Below are 21,395 nucleotides of genomic sequence, written 5' to 3' on the forward strand. Positions count from 1 at the left end.
GCTAGATGCATCTTAACCAGCATTTTGTAATCTACAGTCTCAGTTCTAATTGAGCCCATTGAGTTTGCTATTTTGAAAAGGCTACGAAGTCAGTTTTTTTTCTTTCAACAAACATTGGTAGGTAGGTAATGTCAAATTTATTTTCTCACAAACACATAGTAGAGCAATAGGTCTTTACAGGTTTTTAGTTATTAGATTAGGTTTCGAAGCTTAGAAGCGACGTTGCTTGTAGACACGACGACGGACGGTGCGGTATCTGTAGCCGTCCTGTGCGGGTTGCTCGTAAACTTCGGAAGCAGCTGGTTGATACACGGGCGCAGGTGCCGCTGGTGCGGGTTGGTAAACTGGAGCTGGTTGGTAAACTGGCTCAGGAGCGGCGGCAGCTGGAGCTGGAGCGTAAACGGGTTCAGGTGCTGCGGCAGCCGGTGCAGGTGGAATGTAAGATGAGACGGGAGCTGATGGTGCAGGAGCTGGCTGATAGACTGGAGCTGGAGCAGCTGCAGCGGGTGCTGGGTGATAAACAGGAGCTGGAGCAGGAGCGGGAGCAAAGACCGGAGCTGGTGCCGCGGCAGCTGGAGCTGGTTGGTACACTTGTGCTGGTACCGGGACAGAGACGACGGCTGGTGCAGGAGCAGATGCCGCTGGCGGAATGTATGAACGAGATGGAGCGCTAGCTGCAGGCTGCTGGTAGCCGTAACCCAGTTCGGAGACGTCAGCGCAAACGACGGCCAAAGCGGCTGTGAAGGCGGCAAAGGAGAAGAATTTCTGGAAATGAGAGAAAAGGATTTCGAATTATTAATTTTGATTTTTTTTTTTTTTTTGGTGAATTAGAACTTTACCATTTTGGCTTTGTTTGGTTTGGTTTAGTTATTCCAGTGAAGTGCAATCCACTTGTGTATGTTAAGCCACAATAGTTGCGTACTTTATATATGATTTTGCACTGTAATTTTTGACTGTCTCATTATACTAAACTAATTAACGAATCTAAATAAATAAACTTTCATTTTCTAAAGTTTCCGTTGCTGATGAGCAGTGGCAGTTCAATGCACTCAATTAAATAAGTAGCTGCCTAATTTTAGTTAGCCAGCAGGGAAAACTGGTTCGGCATAAGAATATACATACTTAGTTATCTATAACATATTTTATAATACATTATACCTACATACATGTATGCCAAAAAAAAAAAACAGATGTTAAAAGCGATATCTGTATGAAACTGGAAGTTAAAAAAAATTCAGAAAAACTCTTCCTTCTTCTTCTTTTTTGGTACTACAAACGTTTATCGGTTTAGGCCCAGGCGAAATGATAAATACACGAAATAAAAAATAAGCAAAAAAAACTAAAATTATAAACGAGGAACACTCACGTTTTTTTTTCTTCTTCTTTTTGCTTCTTAAGCCGTTAACAAAAATTGTCTTCGCAAAAAACACCTGTAGCAAGTCTCTTTAACTCAGCCATGAACGCCATTTAAAGATAATAAATAACAATTTGAATTTAACAAAGTGTGAAGCAAAGCGTCGAAACGAGGAAGGGGAAGTACAAATTGATTAATGACTATTCGAAAGAACGGAAAGAATTATTGGAAAATGAACATTAACAGAAAGGGTGAAGAAGCTAAGAAGTTAAGAAGTTACATATGTACATACATTTGCTACTAATGACTTCAAGTGTAAGTTGAAGAGCAAAAATTTTTAAACAATTAAACTAACGTTAAAGAATATTAAACAAACAAAAAATTTTTAGATTTAAGAGAATTGGGATTTTTTACTAAACAACATAAATTCGACAAAAATTCAGATTTTGAAAGGCCATATTTAGGTAATAGGCTTAAAAAAAATATATTTTTAGTTTTTTTCGGGTAAAGCACTTTTAGTATGCAATGAATGCAGGCGCGGATTTAGTCCTCAGCTCCTTTTTGAGAATAATCTAGAAGCCAAACTCACACAAATACAAATAAACCTAGATTTCAAATATAACTTCAGTTTAAAAACATAATCAAAATTACGGAAAATCGGCCATATTTTTTTTTTTAAATCACTTAAGAATAGATCAATGGTCGAAAACAAATATGCCGTCGAAATTTTAGCCTTATATATGTATGTGTATTAACCTGCCACCTTTTAAAATATGTAAATTTTAAAAAGCCTGATATGCCTCCGCATGAAACTGTAAATCATATAATTAATAAATTATATAAAAAAAACTGAAACTGTAATCATATAATTAATAAATTATATAAAAAAAAATATAGCTTAAAGCAACAAATAATTATACACACGCGTGGTACTCTCGATAAGGCCAGAAACGATGGGCAGCTAAAATTGAGATGCATTAAGACTTAAAAACAGAGTAGCAAAGAAGCTATTAAATATGAAAAAAAAAATATTATAAAAAAAATTCTAACAAAAATGAAAGTAGAAAAACCACAGATGGTGGTTAATAGTAGTGTGATGATGGTGTATAGATGTATGTACATTAAGGTGGTCCAAAAATGCATATGAAAAATAAATTTTTATGCTCTCGCTCCCTAAGATTGTTTTATACCAAAAAATATACCACTATATTTTTATTTTGAAAAAAAAAATATTTTGAGGTCGCTCAAAGTTTTCAATGTATTTTATATAGGGAAAAAACAACTTTTCGTAGAAATGGTATGGAATTCATTAAAAATCAATATTTTTTGAACGGGAAACTCTATTCCTCTTCAGGAGATTCCCAATAATAATACCCAATCATTTATTTAACCAGATTTTTATAGTAACTATATTTTATGCGCCCGACTTTACTTATTTTGGACCACCCTAATGTGGTCGTGGTCGTGGTGGAGAAGCGCTGAGCGGAAGCTTTGAACAAATAAATTTAAAGCCGATTTAGAATTTATGCAAATCGCTAGCAATCAACACAACGACCAAGCAAAACGGCAGTCGACCGCGCCAGCTAACTACAGCAACAAGCTTTAAGTATGCGCTGTACCACCTTTTCCCCCAGCGCCCACTAGCAATCATAGCGCCTCTGCCCACTCATCAACATCAACAAAGCATACACGCGTTAGTAGGCGTAAATCGCTATGTGGCTTTATCGGTTGGCCATTGGCTGTTGGCTGTTGCTGAGTCTTCGAACGCCGCCGAATGCGTGAAACAATTGGAAGCTGCTCGCATTTAATGAGGCGATCAATTACGAGTCCGCCGTCGATTTTATGGGGTCGGAAACTAATTTAGTGTTGTGCTGCGGTGTGCGGGGTGGTGTGCTCGGTGTTAGATCCGCAGTGTTGGTAGCAGCAGTCAGCATTGGCTAACTTTGGTAAATGTGTTTGTGGTTTTTTTTTCGATGGGAAATAAGGGGGGCCATCGTGTTGCATATTGCGCTTCATATGCACTTATGTTAATTGCATTGAAAGGCTCAAAAGCGGTTTAAAACTTTAAAATGCGGAAATTAGAACACATTTATGCTTTGAGAGTCATTTATCGGTTTAGCTTTTACTTGCATACATACTTCTAAAAATACGTTGTACTACGCATATACATATGTGAGATAGGAAACTAATAACTGGAAAACGTATTCATAAAAATTCAATTGAAGACAAAAATATTAAAAATTTCAAATTTGCGGGTAGTGAGATTATGAAATGATGGAATTTTTTTCAAAATATGTAATTTCAAAAAAAAAAAAAATTTTTTTAGCTGTTTAGATATAAAAAAATATGTACATTTTATAATGTGAGCTAAAGACGTTTTTTTTTTTGTTGGTAACCCTACTCAAAAATATTACAGAACACATTATTCTGAAAAATCATTAGCTTTAGTCTGCCATTATATGGTCATATTTTATATCTCTTATGTTTTTAATCATATATGTAATACTTCTATATTGGCAGTAACCTAACTTCTCAATGTTTAAGCATTCCGAAATCAAAGCGAGACAGTCTAGTACCATTTTTGTCAATGTATTGTGTACTTGAGTGCCGTTTTTATATATGTGTTGTATACATGTTTATTTATAAACGTATGTGTTCCTTTTCTTTCGTACGTGTTTATTGATATATCTGTACTGCAGTGTTTTCGGACGGTACTAGCTCTTACTGCCAATATAGGAGTATTACATATATGTTTTTAATGTAATTAAATAAGCTTGCGCTTTTCGAATGGTGGCAAATCTTTTCAAAAATTAAAACAACAAAGTCGGATCAGCTACCTTTCGCTTGAAAAACCTGCTTCAAAATATGGTATAACTCTAAGTAACTAAATTATCGTATTTTACAATAGTTGGCAACCCTATCCAAAAATCTTTCCAAGCTTTCGCTTAGTATGCATCAAAATATTTATTGCAAAATCGTTGAATTTAAATTTTAAATTTTTCGGATTTATCCTTTTTGCGATCAATTTTAAATCTCACAATGGAGATTGCTTTTTATGACGCATTTAAATTTTTTATGATCAAAAAAATTTAATTAAATTAAAAATAACGGTTATATTTGATTCGAAAAATTAAAATCGATGTTTAACTGCTTAATTATGGATTTTATTTTAAAGGTCATAAGCGTTACGGTGGTAACCCTATCAATTATTTTGTTCGCATTAGCGGTTATTCCTACGCCACTCATTTGCTATCGGTACTAAAATATTTGGTCAACTTGGAAATTAAAAAAATTTGCTAGAATGATGGCAACTCCACGCAAAAATATGTCTGCATATAAGTGGCCCCAGACTTTATTGCGTCCGATAGCCATTACCCTAGAGGGAACTTGTCTATTGTCCAGCAATTACTGAAATATACCTGTCAGAACTTTGGGCAAACTTGGCCTAAGGGGGATATAGAAGGTCTCGAGGTTTATAAACGCGATGAATGGAGGATATATTTATCTAACATCATTGCTGCTCTGGCGGGTCATTGCTTTCTAGGTAAAATGTAGAACTACTTCCGGGATCGAACTTTTTGATGACCTGAAGTGGCGAATAGTGCGTTCAGTGTACGTGTTTTGTATCTGGGCGGCACCAAAGTCAAGGAAGGGAGCCTGTTTTCCAACAGTACGAATTCTTATATCTCTTTTTGGTAGAGCCTTGAACATTCGCTGGAAATTAATACATTATTTTTCGATATATCAAACAATTTATTTTAAACAATTAAAAAACAACAACTGGATAATAAAACAATTCCAACCAATTACAAAATCAATTTGCCTTTTAAGCCTCTGCGATATCGACAAGATATCCGAAACTTTCCAGCTTACAAGCGACGTTGTCTGTAGACACGACGACGCACGGTACGGTATCTGTAACCATCCTCAGCGGGCTGCTCGTAGATTTGGGAGGCAGCTGGAGCTGGTTGGTAGACTGCAGCTGGCGCTGCTGCGGCTGGAGCTGGCTGGTATACTGGTGCTGGGGCAGGTTGGTAGACTGGCTCGGGGGCAGCGGCGGCTGGAGCTGGGGCGTACACTGGTTCAGGAGCTGCTGCTGCAGGTGCAGGTGGAATGTAAGATGACACAGGAGCTGATGGAGCGGGAGCTGGCTGGTAGACCGGAGCGGGGGCAGCAGGAGCTGGCTGGTAGACTGGTTCAGGGGCCGCTGGAGCAGGTTGGTAAACTGGCTCAGGAGCAGCTGCGGCAGGGGCTGGAGCATAGACTGGCTCTGGGGCTGCGGCAGCTGGGGCTGGGTGGTATACAGGGGCGGGTGCTGGTTGATAAACTGGAGCTGGGGCAGCGGCTGCAGGAGCTGGCTGGTAAGCTGGAGCGGGCGCAGGAGCGAAGACTGGTTCAGGAGCAGTAGCTGCCGGTGGAATGTACGAATGGGATGGAGCACTATGGTGATGCGGGTGGTAGTGATAACCAAATAGCTCAGAGACGTCAGCGCAGGCGCAAGCCAATATGGCGGCTAAGCTGGCAATAGCGAAGAATTTCTGCAAATTAAAGTCCTTTTTAGTCGAAAATATTATTTTTTTCTAGTTAAGGTACTTACCATATTTGCTTTGTTTGCTTGGATTAGTTACTCTAGTGAACTCTGTTCGACTTGTGTCTGGTTAATCGTTGTCGTCTTGCAGTTTTTATATCAACGCCCAACTTAAGATGCTGCATTTGTTTAGTGGATTGAAATATTTCTTTTTTGTTTTTTTTTGTATAACAACCATAAACAAAACATCGTGAAAGGAAGATAAAAAGCAGATAGCAACAATAAGTACACTACATTATGAATACGGTTATGTGGGTTTGTAGGTAGATATTTGCTTTTTGCATCAAAATCGCTAATTAAGTTAAGCGAGGGCAGCTCAAGGTACTTAAAAGCCACGAATCGTTTGATATTTTATTTGATACTCTTTGAGACAAATCAAATTAAATTGCATTATCAAATGTATAGCTGTACGCAAAGCGTGTGAAAAATTTCTGCTAGCAAATCTAAGGTAACTGACCTACGATTTTAAGTTTTAGCGAACATTTTTTTTGTTGGATTTGCTCAAAAATTAATTAAGGTAATTTACCTACCCTCTGTGCTAATGGACCAATGTTTCGATTCTTATGATTTAAAGCTATCAATTAAATTAATTGTATTTTATATTATTTCCTTATGGTAAATACAAGTATACACCTTATCAGAACTATACCACACCGATATATTTGACAAGTTTGGACAACACCGCTACAACAACAAGTTTTGACTATTTAATTTTTTTTATTTTTTTTCTAATTATTTTTTTATAAAAATATTAAATAGTAGTTCATTGAATCAAAAAAAAAAAGAAAACAATATAAACACAGAGTTTCGAACTTTGTACAAAAATTAAAAAAATCAACAGGATTATTTCCGAACTTTTTATTCAGAATTTTAAAAATTTTGGGTTTGCCGTTTAGTTATAAAAATCAACAAAGTTTCATCAAAATTTCACACTTTTTTCGTTATTTTTTTTTTTTTAATTTTGGGTATGCAGTTTATTAGCCATTCAACTCTAATATAAAGTTTTGTAGCAGCATGCTCGGAGCTAATTGCGGCACTGAAATCCTGCCCCTCAGAAGAACTGTATTTAAACCCCAATATGATTTCCATTGATGTATGCCTAAATAAAAACGCGATGTACTCAGCACTACGACTCAGAGAGTCTGTCCACTGGATATCGAGGACCTTCGGACATATATCACACTCTTAAGCCTTACCTCGATAGCAAATAAAACCACGGATGGTATCAAGCCTCGGTTTTGGCTTGAATGTACGTGTGCGGTTTCCATCCAGTGGGGACAAGCTGCCGATAAGGAATCCATCCGTATCCAAGATGGACTGCGGTATAGGGACATAGAAATATTCCGAGTAGATTAGTGTCACTCGGCCCCTTCGGCTGGCAAACCATGCTAGCATATTTCAGGCTGAAGCTTTGGGCATATGTATGTGAAGCCTGTAGAATGGAAAATAATAGTGATACCAGGAAAGAAAGAGCAGTTATATACTCAGAGAGTCAGGCAGCACCCCTGGCTGTACCATCTACTGTATAGTATAAGATAGAACTACGCTCGACATCTCAGTCAATGTGCATCTGTCTTGTCTGGGTTCCCGGCCATAGGAACATAGAAGGAAATGAGAGAGCGTACCCACTGGCCAAGGTGGAAGCTTGTTTGGATGAATCTGTAGCTGGTACTGGGTTATTCCCTCAGGCAAACGCAACCAGAAATCCATCTGCATGTTCGGGAACTAGCAAGGAGGAGGTGGTCGGAGTTCCAGACTTGCAAGATAGCATGAGAGCCTTGGTCTAGCTGTAGCAGGAAGAGAACAACAGAGCTGATAAGTAGGTTAAGGATAGAAGTATTGGCCACTAGAAAGACATGCTTGTAGAATAGGTCTTACATACAACAGAAAATGCCGCAAATGCAGCTTAGATGGCAGCAAAGAAACGGTGTTGCATATGGAAAAACTTATATGAGCGCCTTCGACTTGCTACCCTGTACTGGGTCTTCTAATAAGTGGTGTTTATTCCTAAAATCCAAGTGCCTCTGAGATCGTTGGTATCAAAAGTTGAGTGAAATGCCTTAGCAAATACTATAAGCACAAAAACTAATCTAGACACTGCCAGAGTATTTAATGCATACACCCTCGATGAGCAAAAAATACGGAACTTGCTGCGGTGCTCTAAGCTAAACATACGGCTTCCCAAGAGAAAATTCGACTCACTGAACGGCAGATCTTGCAGGTCAGTAGCCTTTCACGTCGATGTAACACTAATTCAGACAGTTAATAAACGAAAATTTTAGAGATTAGCTTTCGTAGCTTTTTCTTTCTATCACCACCCGCTTGACAGTCGCCACCAAAGTTCATAGCCACCACAACGTCCTCAAAGCCGAAGGAAGATGGTTTGGTCGACTGGTTCTAAACAGCCTTATACTAGATACATATCTCTTTAAATAGCCGGGTATTTCAGTGTGGTTCAAACTTCGCCACTGAAAGACGGCCCTGGTAGCCGATTAATTGCGTCCTATCACTCGGAACGTCTCCATTCCGGCCCTAACTTAATACATATGCAAGATATGATAAAATAATTTTTAATAATTGCCAACCGAAAAAGTGGCCATCGTGAAGAAGGCCGAAATAGTCTCTGCCTTTGAAAATATATATCCTTAAGCAGAAATGACCCATTAAAACAATTTTCAAGGCACTTTCTTATGCAAATAAATATATCCTGGTCAAATAGATACAGTTCGCATAGTAGTCAAGCCACCTGTCTCTCTCTCTCTCTAAAACGATGGATCTAAAATAAAGTGCGGTGTCGCAATAGCAATCTAATCCAAAAAGCTTGCTGTTGCTCATTTATTACGCCTGCAAAACCACATCAACGTCTCCCAAGACGACCTTCTACTTGAACCTTAATTGAGAAAAAAAGAATACCTTGTATTTTTAAATGTGGATTTTATTTTTCGAAAAAATAGTTAACAACACAATTTAAGCGAATTAAAAAAACTAATTCGCTACGAAAGCCTCTCAGTTGTTCACGCGATGCTTGCTGAGCTCTAAAGCTTTACATACATTGAAAAACTGAGTTTAGTAACGACGTTGCTTGTAGACACGACGACGGACGGTACGGTATCTGTAACCATCTTGAGCGGGTTGCTCATAGACCTCAGAAGCAGCTTCTTGGTAGACTGGAGCTGGTGCTGGGGCAGAAACGAAAACTGGCTCAGGTGCAGTGGCAGCAGGTGGAATGTACGATGAGATGGGAGCGGATGGGGCAGCTTGGTAGACTGGAGCTGGTGCTGGAGCGGAAACATAGACGGGAGCTGGAGCAGCGGCAGCTGGGGCTGGTTGATAGACTGGTGCTGGTGCTGGAGCGGAAACATAGACTGGCTCAGGAGCAGTGGCAGCAGGTGGAATGTACGATGAGACGGGAACAGATGGGGCAGCTTGATAGACTGGTGCTGGGGCGGGAGCAGGGGCATAGGCTGGCTCTGGAGCAGCGGCAGCTGGTGCAAAGTAAGAGCTTACTGGAGCGCTAGCAGCGGGTTGGCTGTAGGCATAGCCAAGTTCGGAAACATCAGCGCAGGCGCAGGCCAGCACGGCGGCGAAGGCGGCAATGGCGAAGAATTTCTGGAAGAGTGGGAGAGACAGGTTAAGTGCCTTAAGTTTGCCTTAAGTGCTATTGTTTTATTGATATAGTAACAGTTAAAGTGAAAATGGGAGAAATTTGTGGAATTACTAAATATTTGATTATGCATATCTAAATAAATGTATTGGCAAAGCTTTCTTTAATATAAATATTTTACATAAAAAAATATAATTTTTAAATTTGGCATTTAAAAAAATTTATATTTTGAAAGATTAAAATAAATTCAAAATGGATACGAAATATGGTAGTGACTTTTTAGTGTTTTATAGGAATTTTTAAATATATTTTAACTAGTAGGTACTGTTAAAACCCCTATTTTTAAAACGCAAAAATAAAAAAAAACATATGTAACTAAAAACATATGAAAAAATATTTTAATTTCGAAAATATGCTCATAAAATTCAGCCGAACCTCATGCATGCAAACAATTTTCGTAAAAAAAAAAACAAAAAAATTTTTTGTAAGAATCAAAATATAAACAAAAAATTTTCATGAAAAAACAATAAAAAACTTTAATTGGTAATAATAAAAAATGTTGCGTCCGTATTTCGAGTTGAATATTTTTATTAAGTTATTCATGTTTTTGTTGCAAAAATAAAAGATAGTGCTTTCGCTTTTGATTTTTTATTTTATGATAATTATAGTTCTTTTTTGGTTTTATTTGAAAACTGCCAGAAAGAAAAAGTAATTTTTAACTGACTTCGAAAAAAGGAGGAAGTTATCAGTTCGTCGGAATATTTTTTTATTATTATTATTTTTTGTTATGTATATTGCCGCATAACTTTGGACCACGTTAACTGATTTCAATAATTCCGTTTTCATCGAAAAGGTGGTACCTCAAGGGTGATGCTATACTAAGTTTGGATAATTGAAGTCGGTTTTGTTTTTGCTTAAAAATTACTTGTTCACTATGTAAATTATTGTTGAAATATTCTTTAATTTTTTATCTACACAATCCAGATGTCAGTCATGGTCAAATTTTTAATTCAGTTTTATTTTTAATTTTTTTTTTTTTATTCAGGTTTTGCGGATTATATTATTTTTATTTCTTAATCATCTCCATACAATTTTTAAAATTCCGTATTTTTAGTTAGTATTTTTATATAAAAATGTTTGCGGTTTTATAAGGAAATCGATGTTCCAATTCGTATTTTTTTATTTTATTCCAGTAAATTTTTTTTATTATTTTAATTTTTAAAATTTGTTTATAGTTCTTTCAGTCAATTATTCATATCATTTTAAAAAAGTATTTTTTTTATACATTTTATTTCAAATTTATATATTTATTTTTGTTGAAATCGTCTTTTTTAGCAAAACTTTTTGCATCCACCCAATTTTCCCGTTTCCATCATTTTGAATTCAAAAAAAATTTATTTATTTCGGCATGCAAAATTTTCGCAATTTCCTTGCACTTTGAAAATGCACATTCTCAAATTTCTTTGACGACATATGTACATATACTACTTTTCAATTTAACACTTTTAAAATTCATTTTTTCACCATCATCAAATATTTACCATTTTTTCTAAAGTGAGTAGTTCAACTGAAAACTTTTCGACTTCTGTCTGTCTAAACGCCGATGCTGCACAGTTTTATATGATTTCTTTTCTAAGCACACGCGGCTTCTTTAAATTCTGCACTCTAAGCATCCCTAATAAAGGCAATACAAGAATACTTGTTGCCAAAAATTTTACCGGAATTTTTGCCATTCTAGCTGCGTTCTCTTTTCTTCTTTACTAGTTACCACCATTTTTTCCACCTCCATGATCGGTTTTTTGTGATTTACTCACTGCAATAGTCTTTTGTTCCGCGATTCTATAATATACATACATACATACATACATATCGAGCAAATAAAATGAAGCATTAGCGCTGATATCATTAGCTCAATCCAACTATACAGGTCCGACAACTAACCCGTCTCACAACTAAATTCTGCTTTTCAAATTAAATAAAGAGGCAATAAAAAATAAAAAGCAAAGCCAACTTCGCAAAGCAATAATAGTCATATTTTTTGTATCTGGCAGCAGAAGAAATGTATATGCAAGTAGAAACAATAACTGTATATTTCCACAAATCGGGTAAAATTACTTTTTGCCACAGAATGCAAACAACTTTGCGACGCATCGAGAAAGCCCTCAGTAGACTCAACTAAGTAGCTCAACTAAGACTCCATCAGGAAATCCCAGTTCGTGGATAGCCGCAGTTGTGGTTATTTATAAATTAGCTAAATGAGAGCAATTCGGAATTAATAAAAATTCATTTAAAAAAAGCATCAAAATGTTTGGACTACTGACTGGTTCTGCATGAAAATTGTTTAGTATTTGTTGCTCTGATAATTTTTTCGTTTACCTTTTAATAATCTGAAATTATACTTTAAGAAATTTATGGCTTTATTAGACTTTTGGGGACCGAATTTGCAGTGTTTTTGTTTTATTATTATAATTTTTTTTTACGCTCTCAACCAACAAATCGACAACTTGTCTAACTCGAGATTAAATAAACTTCAAATTTTGCGGTCCTATAGAAGGCGGCGGCATTGAATGTCGCACAGTGTGGAAAATTAATTTGTTTTATGACAAAATTAAATATCTGGAGAACGAGATCCGCTAGCAAAGTATGTAGATTCAACTTATTTCAAAGCTTTGAAGACAGAGAATTCGGGAAAATAGGGCTCGATATTTTTGCTGTTCTGGCATCAAGGAATCCATTTTCTGGGCCAGAAGCACCGAAAAACACATTTTAATTTTTTTTTTAAGTTCATTACAATTTTTTCCAAGCCAAAAAAATATATTTTAAATAAAAAGTAATAATTTTTAAGGTTATGGTCATTTTTTTATTCAGCAAGAATTCTAAAATTACCTTCAAAATGAAATTTTAGATTTTTCACTTTGTTTACTTTTTTTACCCTGTGATTAACTATAAAAAAAAAATGAGTTTTTTTGATTTTTGCGACCCTGGAGTTGGATTCCTTGATGATAGTACAGCAAACATACATGTTTAAAACTTTTTATAAATTTTAAGTCAAACAGAGAAAAATTTTAAATCCTCAGTTTTTGAAGAATATTTTAAAGGTCAAGGTAATTTTGTTTTTATTGAACGTAGCTATTTTTTGAGTTCTTTATCTCAAGAGCTTTAAAAAAATGTTAAATTTATTTCGCTAGTTGATCTCATTTTCGAGATATCAAATTTTGTCACAAAAAAGTTCATTTTGCACACCGTGCTTCGTGACTTTCCATGGTGGTGGAAAAGCAGTAGCACCTTCCCCACTAAATTCCCGAATATTCCTATATATAACGCCCGTATATTTTTTCAGACAAAAAACTGTATACTGCTGCGAAAAATTTCCGTTTCTCTGTATCTCCATTAAAAAAGCATCTTTTACTGTACGAGAATTAGTTATTTTTTTAAACAATTTCTCAATAAAATAAAAGTGCTTCTGGTACTATGTGTACCAGTCGTACCCCCCTGCGGCAAAATGATACGGTCTAAAAAGAAGCCAGAAAAATTCAATAAACTTGTGCAACAACAATTTTCTTGTTTTAAGTGTCTATAGTGTCCGTTTTCGAAATTTGTTTACTGACGTTGTCACGCATTTTCTTCCATACCAAATTACTGTGTTCGAAAATTTTCAAAAAATTATAAAAAAAAAATTAACACGAATTCTTAGCCCCTTGAAACTTGCACTTTATTCTACTTAATGCGGCACAAAACAGCGTACTTATAAATTTTGTAAAAATTATAAATAAGAAAGTTTGTTGTTGTAGCGAAAATTTGTTTACAAAGTTTTAAATGTGGATTTATATGGTGCTTAAGTATTATATACATAATTAACTAGACTTTAATAAAAAAATTATTTAACATTAAACAATTAAAAAAAGGAAAAAGGGGAAATTATGGCGACTTACCTGATCTCTTAACTGCAGTTAAGCTTTTGGTGGAAATAGTCTATTATTATTACTACTTCTGAGTATTAAAAAGTTTAGGTAGCAAAAAAGTATTTTTTTCGTTTAAGCATATAAGCATTTACCTATACATTCAAATAATAAAAGTTGGCGCTTGTACTTCACCAGCTCCACACATATTTAAATAAGGATTGCTACGACATTTTTTGAGATACAAAAGTAAAATATTGCCTGTGGCGTTCAGAAATATTGAAGCAAATATTAGTATTTATGAAAGTTTTCATAATCACTTCAACTTTAACCAAGAAAATGATATCAATTAACGAAAAGGGAACATCCCTTTTGTTTTTCATTATCAGTTTCTGTAGAACTGTATTTATGTACACAACTATGTACTTTATGTATATTTATTTAAATTTCTATCTCCCGTTGACTTTTGCCAAATTCGAGAAAATGCATGGCGCCAACTAAATGTGTCTGTTTACGACTCTCAAATGTGCAACCACTGATTTAGTGCAACCGCATCCGTTGTGTGAAATATGCGTAGGAAAGCAAGGAAAGTGATGGTCATGGCGAAAAACAAATGTGAAAATAACTGGGAATTTGTAATGCATTAAAAAAAAACGTTAATATTTCAAAAAAAGTTTGTTCAAATAAATTAAGTGTTTTTTCCTGCTTTTCTAGTTGAACATTTTCTAGCAACTACTCAAAGCTAATTTTATTGAAATTCACTCGGAAGTGAGTGTTACTGAAGCTGCCCGACTGAATTCAAATAATAAGCAGTCACTTTCCAATGCAAACAAGTTTTTTTTTACTCAATTCTCATTACTGCTCCTCACCTCTTAACAAAATATTTTCATGTTTAACCATTTGCTTCGTTGTACTCGTGTATTTGCCCAAAGCTTTGAGCTTTTTCCTTTTAAAATAACAGCAGTTTTACCAATTTCAATTGAATGCATTTTTTCTTCATATTTGCGCAAAACCAATTTGAGTGCATGTCAACCGTTTGTTTGTTTATCCTGTCCATTGTTATCCTGCGGCGTATTTGCAATGCATATGTCAGGCCACTTGGACAGCGACACTGGCCAGGCAGAGAGTTAGTTGGTGAATTACTTACTCCTACATGGGATTATTATTATTATTTGGGTTTATTGTTGTTATTGCTACAACATGTGGCAGTCATGTAATCAATTTCTTTTATGTTTACTTAAATTCGATTCGGACGATTTTGGCTTATGGGTAGAAGGATTTAGAGAAAAGGGATAAAATGAGATATAAATAATTTTTAGCAAAAAAAAACCGACTTCAACTCTCATATAAACAAGTAAGAAAGTCTAAGTTCGGGCGGAGCCGAACATTAAATACCCGGCGCAAGTATTAAATATATGTTTTCCACCTTTCCGAAAGCTACCGCTACATGATAAGCCGGGGTGTATACATTTTAAGTAAATTAGCATCCTTAAATTTCGAAATATTGCAGTTTCAAGCATATCTGAAATTTACCGTTATATGAAAAGCGGCCTCAATTTTAGTCCGATTTCAACAATTTTCAACGATTTGCTTTTATGTGGCAAGCACAATAACCATACCGAGCTTGGTACAAATTGCTAGAACGGTTATATGTGATCACAAGTGGGCGGTGCTACGCCCATTTTCCAAAATTTTGTCATAAACGTATTTCTTGGTAAAGAATTGTTGCAATCATCAATTTTGAATAAATTAGCTTCAATATTTACTGATTTATCGAAGATTTTGTATTTCTCGAAATTACCGTTATATGGGATGTGGGCGTGGTTATTGTCCGATTTTAGAAATTTTCGGTCAGTTGGTATGCTGTATCAGGACCAACAACTGTGCCAAGTTTGGAAGAAATTGGTGTAGCGGTTACCAAGATATACACATGTAACCATAAGTGGGCGTGGCTACGCCCATTTGCCAAAATTTTGTAATATTCTTATTTTTCGTCTAAAACTCATTGCAAATATCAATTTTGAGTGAATTATCTTCAGTAGTTACTAAAATATCGCAGTTTTCGTTTTTCTGAAAATTACCGTTATTCGGGAGGTAGGCGTGGTTATTGTCCGATGTTTAAAATTTTCAGCCATTTAGTAAGCTGTACTAAGGCCAACAACTGTGCTAAGTTTGGAAGAAATTGGTGCAGCGGTTACCAAGATATACACATGTAACCATAAGTGGGCGTTGCTACGCCCATTTTCCAAAAATTTATAATATTCATGTTTTCCGTCTGAAACTCATTGTAAGTATCAATTTTGAGTGAATTAGCTTCAGTAGTTACTAAAATATCGCAGTTTTCGTATTTCTTAAAATTACCGTTATATGGGAGGTAGGCGTGGTTATTATCCGATTTCGCCCATTTTCAATACCATCCGTCCTACGCCCGAAAGAAGTGCACATACCAAGTTTCGTTAAGATATCTCAATTTTTACTCGAGTTATCGTGTGCACAGACGGACAGACGGACGGACGGACGGACGGACGGACAGACAGTCACCGCTTAATCGATTTCTCTTTTCATCCTGATCATTTATGTATACATTTGTCTATATCTATCTCGATTCGTTTTGCCTGTTACAAACAACCGTTATGTGAACAAAGTTATAATACCCTTGTGCACAAGTGCGCTCGGGTATAAAAAAATAAAAAAAATAAATAAAATAAAAAATATTCCGACGAACTGATAACCTCCTCCTTTTTTGGTTAACAATGTGAACACTTTCAGAAGAAAAAAATTACAAATAATGAAACAATTTCAAGACAATTACGTTAATAAAATTTAACACCCAAATTCATAAAAAATAAAGTTAAAGTCTTCTTTATAAATCGTAAATCAGATTTGTATGAATATATAAAAATTTTAAACAAAATTTACTAAACTATTTAAACGAAACTGCTATATTTTTTATTTGTTCTTATTTTACATTGTACATTTAACTTTAAAACATATACTACGTATTTTTTTAAATATTTTTAAATTTTTTTGAATTCAAATTTTATAATCTTTTGTAAACATTATTACTTCAATTTATAGTTCAACCTAAAAAAAATTTTAAATATTTAAACTAAATTCTTAAATTCCTTCATCAAGCCGAAAATTTAAATATAATGCACTCAAGTATCTAACTTAAAACCGTATATATACCTTTTAAATATTTTTAAATTTTTTAATTCAGAATACGTACTCTTGTTTAATTTAACTTAAATATTTTAAAATTTATGCATTCAGAATTTGTGATTTTTAAATTTAAATATAAATCATTCAAATTTATAAACAAATAATAGTCTGAAAATTATATATAAAATATTTTGACTTAATTTCATACATTTAACTTAAAAGCTTTTTAAATATTTTTAAATTTTTGAGTTCAGAATTTCTAATTTTTTATACATATTATTACTAAATTTGAAGTTCAGCCTGAAAAAAAATTATTAAAATAGTTATCTAGCGTAGGAGTATAAAATTTAATTTTTTTTCAAGTTAAAAGTATCACAGTATTATAAAAAAATATGTTTAGTGCTGGCATATATAAAAATTTTTTTAATTTAGAATTTTTAATTTTATAAATTTAGTACGTAAGCTTCATATTTTGAAGTCGAATACATATTTTTTGGTTTTCGTTAAAAACATTTTATTGGCTTTAATACGGGGTTGCAGGCAGCGAAAATAACCGTTAAAAGCTAAGCTTTTTATTTTTGGATCATTGCAAAATCGTTATTTATTGATTTTTGTCGATCAAGAATAATCGCTAAATTTGGATTTTTATTTATTTACGAACACTACGTGTTTTTGACCATTTGAAATCTATTTTTATGATCTAAAAAATTAAATGTGAAACTAACGCTTATCATTTGGCCGAAAAAAATAAAAATCGAAACCACCGGTGAAAAATCTATCGAAAAAATAAAACTCCAAAAATAACGGTAATTCTTGATCGGAAAAATAGAAATCCAATTTTAGCGGATACATTCTGATTTTTATTATAAAGTTCACAACCATACGGTCCTAATTTTATACCCATTTTTCTTAAATTTTAGCAGTTATTTATTTTGCTCAGCCAAAATCGTTAAGGTGGTTAAGCTAATCAAGAAGAAGAAGAATTTAGTTTTTACTCTCTTTAACCTTCATATTTTATTGAATTTAAAAAAAAATCACACAATAAAATCTCGATCACAAAAAATTTAAATTTCATGCATATATTCACATCCAATTCACTTCTACTTTGCTTGAAGGTTGAACTTTGCTAAAAAAAAAAGAAGAAATGCTAGAAAAATGCTAAATTCGTACGAATTTTCACAATAGCAAATTAAGTTCGAAAACGACAAGGTACACGATTTTTTTCAATTTGTCTTCTCTTAGCAATCTGTAAATCTTAAAAATGCGTAAAATATTTAAATTTTATAGCATGTATCGTTTTTTTATTACACTGCTTGTTGTTGTGTTTTATTTCGTTTCTCAGCTTAATTTTATTCCATTGGTTGTGACTTGCCATAGATGCGTTCAATGATTTATACATCCATTGGTATTACGAATAATAGAAAAGGTTAGTTAATGCAAAAGTGTGTATGTATGTCATTTCATGGTAAGGTGATAAATGAAGTTAATTGCTGCAAGAGTGTTAAATCATTTTGCTATAAATCTTTATTTGCAAATGAACAGCTTTATCAATAACAGCTGTAATTTGAAAGGACTTTAAGGTTTAAGTATGGAGCTTTGAACACGGCAGAGGGATATGGAATGGGGCAACTACGACGTACTTGTTTTATACAAAAAAAAACGTTGTTGCGTGGTTAATGACGATCACGAAGAACATTCTAAGGGTTAAGATTTTAGTGTATGCACATGGAGTGTTCGAACCCTTAATAGAAGAGGCGCATTATCCACGGGGAATACTAACGCTGGCATCTCTTCTTCTTCTTAGATGGCGCTGTAACCGCCTACCGATTGTGGCTAAGACAATAGAGCATGCCAGTCGTTTCTCTTCGGAGCCAAATAACGTTGGAAATTCCTAGTAAAGCCAAGTCTTTCTCCGCCTTATCTTTCCATGCCAGAGAAGACCTTCATCTTCCTCTGCTACAAACATCATGATCCACGTTGTACATATACGTTCAGCGCAGAAGCTTTTCTGTGCATTCGTAAGACATGACCGAGCCAGCGGGTTCATTAACTCCACTATTTTCAGTGCTATTGCCATCCAATTGGGTGGAAAAGTGTTCTCTCCATAATTTAAGTACGTTCTGGACATCGGTCACTAGGTCGCCATGGTTGTTGCTACATGAGTTCGCCCTGGTCTTGAAACTCTCCGTAAGTCGCCTAACTCTCTGGTAAAATTTTTGGCCGTTTTTCCTGTCGGTCATATTCGTTCCGGAGACAGCCACGTGGCTTGATAGATATTTCGGAATCGATCAGCGTCAGTCCGTTATCGGACGTTTCGTCGTGGAGGCTGCATTTTTTTGACAGTGGCTCCAAAAATCCCTTCCTTGCCCACCTTGGCATTGAAATCGCCAAGCACGATAGTGCTCTGCGACGAAGTCTCTCTCCCACCGAACATCCAACACATCTGTAGTAGGCGTCGCACGGTTCCACGTATATCTTGTCTTGCCCCGTACATCGCATTTCTTGGATGACGGTAATGTCAGCCTTTGTCTTCCCGAGGACATCAACTAGCCGGGCAGAGGCACCTTCCCCAATTAGGGCCCGTATATTCCAGATGGATGCACTCAAATCCCAGGCCTTTATATGTTTGCCGTGGTCGTCATCAAAAGAAGAGGGTCATAGTTTTTGTTTTCATTGGGCGGGGTTTTGACGTGGCGGGCCCCTAACCAAGCGCACCCGAGATGGTTCGCCTTCTCACTTTAGCTCGCTCCCAAACGGGTGTTTAGTCGCGACCTAGAGGAGACGTAGATATAAATATCTGAACGTCGTGAGCTGCAATTTGAACCGTACGCAAAAGCATCGCTTCTGCCCACTCCCAAGTGAGTAGCTTTCCCCACTTACGTGGACTTCTGCGCACCAAACCATTCTCCAGATACACATATTAGGCGATGAAAAACGTGGCCTTCAAGAAAAATGCTCGTTTTAAAGTTTTCTGCTACACTAAAATTCTAGTTTTAAAGCTCCGAGGCAATATTTTTAACAAACTTTCAAAAAAAAGTTTGTCGCACAATTTACACAACCGAGTCTAAAAGGATTAAAACTCATGAATGCTAATAGCAATTAGCACTTTTCAGTTTTTCATTATCGAATTGAAATTGAAAACGATTACCAAAAATCGCTCCTTCCACTCAAAATAAATTTACGCAAATTCAGTGAATATTGCAATGTGAATGTATCAATTGGCGCCATTAACCAACTTGACAACAGCAATAACAACAAAACGAACAAGCATGGCCACAAACACAGCAATAAATTTATAAATGAGTCAAACTAAAAGTCCAATGCAAAACTTGTGTTGTTTATGAGCCAATTTCAGTAATTAAAATTTCAACTAAAACTCATTTGCGAATTGAGCCAAGGCAGACGAAGGAGACGGGAGACGAACGAAATGTGGGTGTATGGATTGCTGGCTGACTAGGTGGGGGAGCGATTTGGACGCCACAAAATAGGCGTCACATTGCTACTAAGACAGTGACAACACATTAGTCATCCACACACACACACACACATTTACACATATCAATCTATATATATAAAATTAAGTGGCAAAACTTCCTGTTCGCATACTCCTCCTAGACGGCTTGCCCGATATCAAAGAAATTTTCAGGGGTGATTGGGGTCTGTGTGGAGGGTGCACACAAGAAATTTCATGTGTGTATCTTTGCACGTTTTTCAAAAACAAAAAAAAAATTAATTCTGTTTGGCTTTACGTGTTTTTTTCGGATTTCTATCATTCCCAGGCGGCTTGCCCGATTTCAGTGAAATTTTCAGAAGTGATTGGGGTCTGTGTGGAGGGTGCACATAAGAGATTTCTATCAATCCTAGACGGCTTGCCCGATTTCAATGAAATTTTCAGGGGTGATTGGGGTCTGTGTGGAGGGTGCTCATAAAATGAAATTTTTAGAAGTGATTGGGGTCTGTGTGGAGGGTGCACATAAGAAATTTAATGTGTGTATCATTGCACGTTTTGCAATTAATTCTGTTTGGCTTTACGTGTTTTTTTGGATTTTTATTATTGTTTTGCCGCAAGATTGGCAGTCCCGCGTTTTACTAATAAATAAACAGAAACAGCTGGCGAATGTTTACAATTATTAAAAAACATTGACAACAACATTGTGTCTTTTTTCAAGATTTAATTCAATCGATTTGCTACATTAATTCGAAAAGAATACTTTAGAAAATGCCTCCACTACGCAGACGTAATACGGTTGGCAGGCATACGCGTGATTCACATCGAATGTCAATAAGGAGAAGAAATCAAAGCGAAGAGCAACGCGCTCAAGTGAATGCCCGAGGTAGAGCGGTGTACCCGAAAAAGGCACGACAAATTCGATAAGGCCAAACTAAAACGACATCTTTTATTTAGCATCGAATCATCTGATTCGTATGGAGTTTTTCTTTACTTTAAACACACAAAACATTGTAAATATGCCAAGTTTGGTAATATACTTAAAAAATGGCTACAGAAAGTTTTTCCCGCTTCTGTAAAATTTGTAAAAATGAACCTAGAAACATTTCACTCTAAGCAACCGATATGTATTTATTTATGAGTTTTGGGACTAAGGGTCAAAGCATACTGGAGCGGCGAGCAAAGCATAAGTTCGCATCGAGCAAAGCTTTAATTACAAACGTGTATGCACGCTTTGCTCTTCACTGTGCGTTCTCCCATTGAAACATATGCGTTTGAAATCGGCGCTTTGCTCGAAGCTCTTAGCCTAAATTGGCTTTTAAATAGTGGATAGTGGATAA

At 35.5% G+C, this 21,395-nt stretch overlaps 1 protein-coding gene across 1 annotated transcript in view; it reads right to left on the reverse strand.

Annotated features, from left to right (window-relative positions):
• Nucleotides 1–210: 210 nt before the first annotated feature.
• Nucleotides 211–21,395, reverse strand: part of LOC118745311 (extensin-like) — a 37,283-nt gene continuing 16,098 nt past the window's right edge. Inside the window, exons 2-4 of the mRNA XM_036478836.1 lie at nt 9,045–9,551; nt 5,260–5,892; nt 211–765 (exon numbers count right to left, since the gene is read on the reverse strand). Of these exons, the coding sequence (XP_036334729.1) occupies nt 211–765; nt 5,260–5,892; nt 9,045–9,551 (1,695 nt within the window). The remainder of the gene's footprint in view (nt 766–5,259; nt 5,893–9,044; nt 9,552–21,395) is intronic.

Source organism: Rhagoletis pomonella, unplaced genomic scaffold (assembly GCF_013731165.1).
Source record: "Rhagoletis pomonella isolate Grant_MI unplaced genomic scaffold, Rhpom_1.0 Rhpom_scaffold_00008, whole genome shotgun sequence".
NCBI classification, from domain to species: domain Eukaryota; kingdom Metazoa; phylum Arthropoda; class Insecta; order Diptera; family Tephritidae; genus Rhagoletis; species Rhagoletis pomonella.